The 9,313-nt window shown below is 36.2% G+C and overlaps 1 protein-coding gene across 1 annotated transcript; it reads left to right on the top strand.

The window, feature by feature from the left end:
- Nucleotides 1–296: 296 nt before the first annotated feature.
- Nucleotides 297–8,352, top strand: LOC112558941. Its single transcript, XM_025229713.1, has 6 exons — nucleotides 297–404; nucleotides 868–907; nucleotides 1,293–1,307; nucleotides 2,055–2,118; nucleotides 4,709–4,759; nucleotides 5,572–8,352. Exons 2-6 carry the CDS (start codon nucleotides 898–900, stop codon nucleotides 5,996–5,998), a joined length of 567 nt encoding a protein of 188 aa, XP_025085498.1. The 5' UTR covers nucleotides 297–404; nucleotides 868–897; the 3' UTR covers nucleotides 5,999–8,352.
- The last annotated feature ends 961 nt before the right edge of the window (nucleotides 8,353–9,313 follow it).

Here is a 9,313-nt window from a genome sequence, read left to right as displayed (position 1 = left end):
TGTTCCGATTTTGAACGACTACAACATTCTTCAGATTGTTGTGAGTAGACTACTGGGTAGTTAGCTTCATGGTCCTACTTCCATGTCATGTCCTGAGTCTTTATTATTTTCTTTTGACACATTTAATTTGATGTCCTGCAACTCGCTCTATATATATCTTAGTGCTTTCTATTATCGTTTGCACTAGCATTAAAATATTTTCTTGTGGAGGATTTAGTGCTAGTGGAATGAACAGACTGTGAGCATGTAGTACACAGTATATGAATCATTGTGTAGGAGACAAGCACCAAAGAACAGGACAAGAGTACAGAGAAAAAACTCCAGATGGCGCTTATTCTGGTCTCTGTCATTCTCGGGGCTCTGTGCATAATCTTGGCCATTGTGCTATGCTGTACCTATAAGCGGTGAGTAACAAGTATAGTAAAATAAACTCCAGAAATGCATTGTCACCCACAATACATCTACACAGAGAAATCAGTGTGTGGAAGATTCACCAGATCGTTATAAACTAGTTGTACACACGGGGCTGCTAAGAGCAAAATGGTTGACAACATTTATCAAATTTTTTTTGACTGGATATAAATTTCCTAATTGTAGATGTCGACTTGGCTGACACATTACCTTCCTGACACAGTCTGCGTGGATGTCAGATTAATTTTTTTATTTAAATTATTTTATTTAAACGCGAGGTCACTAGGACCTTGATAGAAAACAGTAATACAACGTGACATAAAGCAAGCATAATCATAGCTAAATAAGTGTTTTGGAGAAGAAAAACCTTTAAAAATGACATGATAGATAATGAAGATGAAAGTGTTGGTGTATATATATATATGTCATCCATGATCCTTAATTTACATCATGCAGGTACAGGAGAAAGCTGAAAGCGCAACTGCGATGGCATATGGTAAGGATCGTTAAGTCTTAATCAAATATATCCTCAGTGATACGAAAAAAAGATAATTTTGTAGTTTTTCAACTGATAAAATAGTATAGAAAATGTCCTGTTTGTTGTAATTTAAAGCGTCTTATGTTTACTGCTTACTCATGTTTATTGTATTAAAATGAAGCAGTTACACGGTGACAGTAACTATTCAGGGCTATATTCGGGAAAATAGACTAGAAGACACTTTACATATACGAAACGCACACAACACAATGCACACAGAGAAGGGAGGAAACCGGACTACCGGGTATGGTTGACATGGGCACAAGCGTGTGTGTGTGTGCGTGTGTGCGTGTATGTTACACTTCATAAAGCAGTAAATGGTGTTTTCTGTATTTTTTCATAGTCAACTCTGGAGTTGGTAGGTTGAAATATGTGGGCTGTACATACTGCTTGTTTTCTAAAACCCATTTTCGCTTTCCAGTGATTGTTCAGTGGACTGTCTTTTGGTACTATGATATCTTTGTGTGGTCTAAAAAACTAAATGTGTAATCTAGAAAAATCGTGTAACTTGTTGTACAAACGCTTATAACCTTGATAATGATTGAGCTACTCTTTACCACACTTGATTTCTTTTATTTTGGGGGATTTAATCTTAAGAGAATATAGTATCTTTTCTGCCAGTGTCATTATTGTGCATATGTCTGTACAACTGTGTATGTATACATATGTGTGTGTAAGATAAAGAAAGCTATAGCTTGAATAAATAAATGTCGGATTTAAACGAGCCGAGAGTTTTCTATGAAGTGATCAACACCCTTTTGAAAAATCTTATATTTTGATGTTAACGATTGGCGATTTCACTTCTTACTGACATGCTGACAATTTCACATATTACTAACGGGACTGATAATTGGACTAACATGGCATTTGAATATAGTTTGTGTGCAGTTTGAAATATGGAGGTTTAAGTCAATGCTAATTTTATCATGACAAAAGTAAAATTGAATCGAATGAAATCCTAATTTCTTCGATGATTGCCGTCATGGAAGCTAATTTTGTTTTAGCAGTTTTGTTACTTCTGCTTTGTTTGTTATGCACCACTCTGTTTGTTTATCATAAACACTAATCAAAGAAACGGTCACGAAACTGCTTTTGTTCATCTCAGGGCCCGACGAAGCTGATCTATACAAGGTGGACATCCCAGGAACAAACATGCATGCCTACGAAAAGTAAGAATTTGTGTCGTGTTTGTATTTAACCATTCTAACTAGTTAGCCAGTTGTCTGGCTGGATATGCGATCCATAACAAATAATGTATAATTAGTTTTAGGTTAGTGGGATTTTGCTATTATATCAAATACAGCGAAATATACCATCGAATAAAAAAACTTTTTAAAGAAAGAAACCAACGAGTGAATGCCATTCAAACCATACATTGCCGGTGTCCAAAGGAGAACTCTAAATAGGAATGAAAGAACTAAGATACGAAAAAGTCAAAAGTTTTTTTGTCTTAAACTCTTAAACTACGTGTCAGAAATTAAATGATTTATAATTTAAAGTGTTTTTGTTTCTTTTGCATGCGCCGATATCAGTGTATAACGATTGTAAGCAAAAATATCCAAATGCTTCCTGTGGGGCTTTTCATTTTGGTTTGCGAATTATAGAAGTTTCGGTTATCCCACATGTCCTATCTCCTTAGTTCTTAATAAATTTCTGCAACTTTAATTTTGTTTCTAAAAGTATAGCAGCCTTTTGTGTTTAATATATTTAATTTGTGATGATTAATAGAGCTTTACTCTTGCTCTGGAAATTTGAACTGTTTATTTTTTTTATCCACTTTGCTGCCTAGCAGGCCTAGAATGTTTGAGGGACAAACAAGATTTTAGCTGTGGGTAATCCACTTTTTACATTCAATGGTGCACTGCTGTATTTTTATTTTATATTATTTATAACTTATTTTATTTTATGTTTTATTTTATTGTTTCTATAGTGCTTACCATCAAATGTGCATGTCTTAGCTATAACGGATTTTATGTAAGAAAAAAGCTTTCCTTTTCGTTGTCACAGATGACTGTATTTATATTCGTCAAAATTAATTTTTACTTTTAGAGCTTTTTTGTCAGTTTATGTTTTGCTGAAGGCCCATATCAATGTTATATTTTTTAATCTTTTAACACTTTTATTTAAATATTTATTTAATTCTTTTGTTTTAAAATTACCTTTTTTGTCGTCCATCAAATGATTTCATTGTTGTTATGTGACAGTCTCGTAATTCGATGTTTTAAATTTGTGCTAAGAAAAAACTATTGTTGGTGTACTTTAAATACATAGCTTTATCTAAATACATCACTGGGCTAAACTCAGCAAAAGAATTTCCTAAAAAATAAGTGAATAACCCCATCCAATAAGCTAAAAGGTGTACTGTGAGGATTGGCTGTCCTGGGTTCAGATCTCGTCTCGGGCACGCTTATCTTCCTCTGTATGTGTTGCTGGCTCGGCACAAACACCTGTCTCCACCTATCGCCGGCCGATGGGAGACTTTGCAAAATGTTTTACAGTCTTTGCTCTTTATGAAAAAACATAAACACAAACACATGCAGTCAAGCGCATTCTAATTGAGAAAATAAAGGAAAGTCGTGGTATCAAAGGTCTGAGTTCCCTGTATCTATGGCAACGTTTACCGGCTATAGGCACAGAGTCTTTTAGAATATCTTTTCTTGCACTGAGCTCATTCCAGTGATGTAGAAAAATAGTTCACATTGATTTCCTGTTAAAGTATGTTTGCTTCACATTTTCCTAAGCCGAAAATTAAAAAAAATTAATTCCATTCTGAGCTCGAAAAAATCTTAAATGGCTGAAAATTGTCTTTAATTTGTTTTTAAATGTATGTTTTCAATGTAATAATTAGATCATGATATTAAGTAAGCGGGTTGACGAAAAGCTATTATCCCTGTCGGAAATTTCAGTAAGATAAAATTATTAATAAAGTAATTATTTTCACTATTAAACACAAATAATCATCCGTTATTATCATTTGTTTCTGTGTATTATCATCATGTAGTTTGTATATAATCAGTGCCATACTAGTCTGAGTTGTAGTTAAGAGTCGCATGTGGTATCTGGTTCTTTCGACTGTTGTGTTTTGTCAATGCTACCTTCTTAAATAACTGTGACTATAAATTGCTCAGGTATTTTTAAAACTTCACATTCATTTTTTTCTAGTTTGACAATGGGGATGCAAAAGGTTATGAAACCCACTTTATAATGGCATGTTCTTTCATTATTCCTGTCTCTTATTAGTAGTACTACTCTACCTGTTACTTGAAAACAATGGGAGCCTAATTCTACTGCAAAGAATGGGAATCTTGTGGATAGTAGTGGTAGCATCTAATAGACATTGTATTTATATTTTAAAATATATTAAGATCAACTCGAAATTCTTCTCTCTGTATTTATCCAAACCCTTATCTGTTGTTGTGTGAATTACTGTCAAGCACTGTACATTTGGAAAACATTGTGTCAAAAAGTATGATAATAAGGTAATAATAACATTACATTTTTACGGGAAAAGCTATTATTTTTGTCAATTCGACATCTATTAACATACTATTTTATCTTTTAATTGAATTTTTGTATTAAAAAATGAAAACATAAATGATCCCTGAATGTATCTATGACTTCAGCAATATAAATAGGCATTCTGCAAACTGAGCATTGGCAATGTCACATGAAGCAATTCTAGTCTCACCCTTCTGCTGAGAAGGTAAATGAGTTAGTTTTCAACACCATTGACTGTAAAGGATTCGTTTTCCTTTTCAGCTCTAATCCTGTTTACTTGGAGAAAATTATCCTGGAAGGAGATGATGACGGGTATGAAGTGTTTGGCTTTCTGTCTCTCCTCGCACATGTTTGCGTTTTTCTTTGGGTAATTTAAATTTGTAAGGTATTGACACGAGAACCTACACTGCTACAGTTGTTTGATGTGTGTTCTTTGGAGTGAGGGTTTGACAATATAAATGATAGTCTAATAGGTTTTCTTGTTTTTGATTGTAATATTTGCTCCTATGCTTTTAACAGGACACAGTAATGATTTACATTCATTAGTCAATCCACTACCTCGCCAATAATCATTTTTGAAATTTAATTTAATGTCACCACCCCACCACCACCCGGTAGTGCATTTTCTTTCACATACAATGTCACATCATTTTATACAATGATATTAAAGACATATTTAAGGGTATTAAGAATATAAGAATATTACAAGCATAAATTTGATTAGTTGATATTTTTAGGAATAAGACAAAGTGCTGTTCTGAAATTAATATATTTTATCAAACTTTTGAATGTGCAACAGTGGTAATAAAGCGTATACTAGGGTCATGAACATCAAATGTAATCTTTAAGAAAAAGCCATGTTTAAATAGAGTCAGATACACATTAATTTGGTGCAAAATGACGATTTAAAATAATTATCTTCCATATTTATATAAGAGATTTACTGTTGGGCGGTAGTCATGACTGTAAAGGGACCATCTGTTGTAACTGCACAGAACAACGATTGTAACAGTTGCTTCCCTTGATACAGTTTTATGATTACTTTGATATAATGAACAGGGAAAAAGTTTGCTAACACAGTAATACATATTTTGAAGATTATGGATTTCTTTGAATTGTTTCAGACAGATTTCCCTGGACGAGAACGCTCTCTCAGATTCTGGAAACTTCGAGGAACAAGAAGTCGCCATGAATATCTACCCCAACGACCGTGAAGCTAACAACAACCACCGCAATAGAGTTGGCTTCTATCTGAAGGCTGCTATCTCTGAAAACGAGACTTTCAAAAACCTTCAGTCAAACGACGTGGAGAAGGACCAATGGGACAACAAGATGATGATGTCGTCCTCTCCCGCCTCATCGCACTCCTTAGCCTCACCAACAAGACATAGCGGCGGGTCAGAAGCTCAAAGAAATTTTGACCTTCGACCTCAACCGTTGATGTTCAGAGCAGGGCATGCAAACGATACATTTTACTTTGACGAGTCTGATGAACACTCTGAAGGAACAGGGACGCTTTCCTTCAACGATCTGCCTCTCACTGAAATTTGAAATTTGAGAAAGTCTGATCGGGTTCAGCTTGCAAAGATCTCGTTGCCATGACTTCGTCAGTGGATTTGAACTACTTCAGTCTGAGCGCCATCTCTCCTGACAAAGAGATGGAAGTGAGGGTAGACACACAGGGTCGAAGGGGGAGAATATTCTAGTCAAAGATATCAAGGGAATGTCGGGGAACAAGGGTCTAGACACAGAACTGCCATCCTGGTCTCTGTACATTGCATGGTATCCAGGTTCAAAGTTTACAAACTCAGGCGGAAGAGCTTATGCTGGTTGAGAACTTTGTGAAGCCCAGTTCCATAGTTTATAAGCCCAGGGTTTGAACTACGTGCTGTTCACATTACAAACAGTCCATACTTACTTCACGTGCCATTGTTTATTTTGCCTTTAAAACAATCTGAGGGGAGACATGATCTCGCGCTGTGGTCACAAGACGAGCTTTATGCAAGGACTTGTCCAGGGGTTAATGTGATGGTGTCAGATCATGTGTTGTCTCTGCTAACACTTGACAAGAGAATCAAACAAAATTTTCTTGAAATCGCCTCGAAATGTTACTCGGAGATCACAAACATTAAGCAGGGAGAGATATTATGAAAGACATTGATTCCTGGATGATCTCCCATTTTTCTTTAAAATTTAAAAAAATTAGTCCGTGCTTTCAATTTTGTGCACCCTTTCAGCTCTTTCATTCTTTCACATTAACTATCAGTTATATTGCTGTTTGGTGACTTTTAACCTAAAAGCATTGCAAGAACACTATTTTTTAAACTTTAAACAAAACATTTTCAATGCATGATTTAATTAATAATCAGCTTCAAATCGGCATAAGGTATATTTTTAAAACCCCTCTAAACTATGGGCTGGCCTCAAGACACTTATGATACTTGAAATAAACAGGTAGTTACCAGGTGACATCGGTCACGTGTCAAGTGTCGGCAGGGGACCATTTGCTAGTCCTTGCAGTGTGAAGAACACGTGGGATTTGATTGGTTCATACATGTGATTTGTGTGCTTAACGATACTTCAAAATTACCCGGCTTCTCGTATGCTAATCAAAGTCTTTGTTAATTCTTAAGACATGTACATTGAAGATTGATGTACACACGATAATATTATTGATATTGTTACCGAATATGTTGCAGTGTTTCCGCGCTTGTATGAATAGTTGACTGAATGTGAGGAAGAGTCAGTGCATGTGTGTTTGTGTGTGTGCGCTTGTGTGTGACGAGCAACAATTCTATTTATTGTTAACTGAAACTGACTGCCAGCTATTCAAAATGTGAGTGAAAAAAGCCTTAAATGTGCTTTCTTTGTTTGTGAAGGCAGATGGTTTATTTGTCAGCTGTAAAAGGACAAGTTTCTTCATTGAAATTCTGTCTCTGCAGCACTGGTCTTGCTACTTAGTCAAAGTGCCCTACAAATACTGGCAACGAATGTCAGCGAATGTATAGTCATACAAAAATATAAACTGTGGACCTGTTTGCGGAAGAAGAGGGTTTAAAGATGTTTCGTGGTTTGTGTGTCGGATGCGAGCGAGGGTGTGCATACTGAGGTGACATGTACCCGGGCGTGTCTTTCAACTGCACTTGAGAACAGTGCTTGCTTACTCGCATGCCAAAAATGTTGTTTGATGTTTGTAGTCTTGAATAAGGCTACTACAGATGTTGACGGATGCGATCTTAATATTTCGCTTTGTAATAAGCTTTAGTATTGTGCTTCTGACATGTCGGGAATTTACTAGAACACTTATTGAGAGAACTTATGCATCTGGAATAGCTGAGAAATACTAACTCACGCACACAAAGGAATGGACTATAGAAAATAAATACATTGTAGTTATTTACTTCAAGGTAACATACGTTTCAAGCAGTACAGAATTTTCTTGGATATTCTGATATACTGATTTTTGCTAACCTGTTTTTCCCAGCAGGCCTTGGTAATGCTGGCTTCGTATATTTTGCTGTTGCAAATTCTGTGCTACTTACACAATCCAAGATTAAATGTGGATTTTCGGCTTTACTTATTCAGCTTAATTGTAAAAATTCATTTGATGATCTCAGTCTAGTATAACTAGCCAAGATAGCATGCAGTTCTAAAGTAAGTATATCCCTAGACGGAAGTGTTCTCACAGGGTTGTAGCACACCTGGCAGTCGTAACACATTGAAGAGAAGGAGCGGATGGTTGTTATTGTCCATGAAGCAAGCTGATTTGTATCATAACTGTTAAATTATTCCTCCATAATGTTGATATTCACTAAGACTTTGCAATGTAAATATGCCTGCCATGTAAAGTGTGTATATAAATGAACTCTTTCAGCGAGTGTTAATTAAAAAAACTGTTAATTGTTGTTTTGTGTTTTTTCTTAGTTTTGTTTAGACTAAGAAATTTAAATAAAATTATTTCTACCTGGAACGTCAGGTAAGTGTATGACTTTTGAAGGTACAAGGGACAGTTCCAAAAATGTTTCTTGTGAAGATTTCGTTCTTACCTGGTAATTCAGACGCCTTAAGATGGCGCAGTATTCAAAGATGGCCACTGCCAGCAAGAAACAGAACCCACGAGCAGTGACTATAGGCAACAACTGAATTGGACTGATAGAGAGGCTATCGGACCCTATGAATACACAGACCACGGGGACTTTAAGGCTAATGGCAGTTAGCACACAAAAAGAAACCCGGATGGAGGAATTAAAAATGTTAATTAATTTTTTTCACCTTTGATTTTTCGCCTGGACCTCTTACAGATTTGTGCATTGTGTTTATGTATGGGGAAGCGGATAGTGGTTAGAACGCTGGAGTCCGAACTGACGGGCGCCGGTTCGATACCCGTGTAGCACATCAATATTTCTTCAGTCGATCCAGCTGTCGTGAATGGCTACCTAACCCCTTAGACGTATGGGTGGGGTAAGGTAAGGCATTCAGGAAGAGGAGATAGGCATCGCCTTCACATAAAGCTGGCCCTGAGGGTCCACAAAGACCTCAAGAGGCCAGGGACAACTTTAAACTATGTAGGAATATATTTATGAGCATGTGACTGACTTTGCTCTTCTCAAGATTTATTTTTTCGCTCTTTTTGCTCCTTTCTAGCCCACTTCCTTGACAGAGGTGAAGAATTACATTATTTAGAAAAGGACATTGTGCAAAGAGACATCGGTGCTATTCTTCGGTAGGTGACGAGCAGAAATTTTATGACTTTAATTTGTTTTAAACTAAAACCAGGAACAGAGCAATGATCCCATAAATTCTCTCCCGGCTATGTGAGGGTGTGGACTTTTCATGTCCCCAAGGTCTTGTCAACCGCACTCAAAT

The sequence above is a fragment of the Pomacea canaliculata genome, linkage group LG1 (genome assembly GCF_003073045.1).
Source record: "Pomacea canaliculata isolate SZHN2017 linkage group LG1, ASM307304v1, whole genome shotgun sequence".
NCBI classification, from domain to species: Eukaryota; Metazoa; Mollusca; class Gastropoda; order Architaenioglossa; family Ampullariidae; genus Pomacea; species Pomacea canaliculata.
This window is presented reverse-complemented; position numbering and strand designations above follow the sequence as displayed.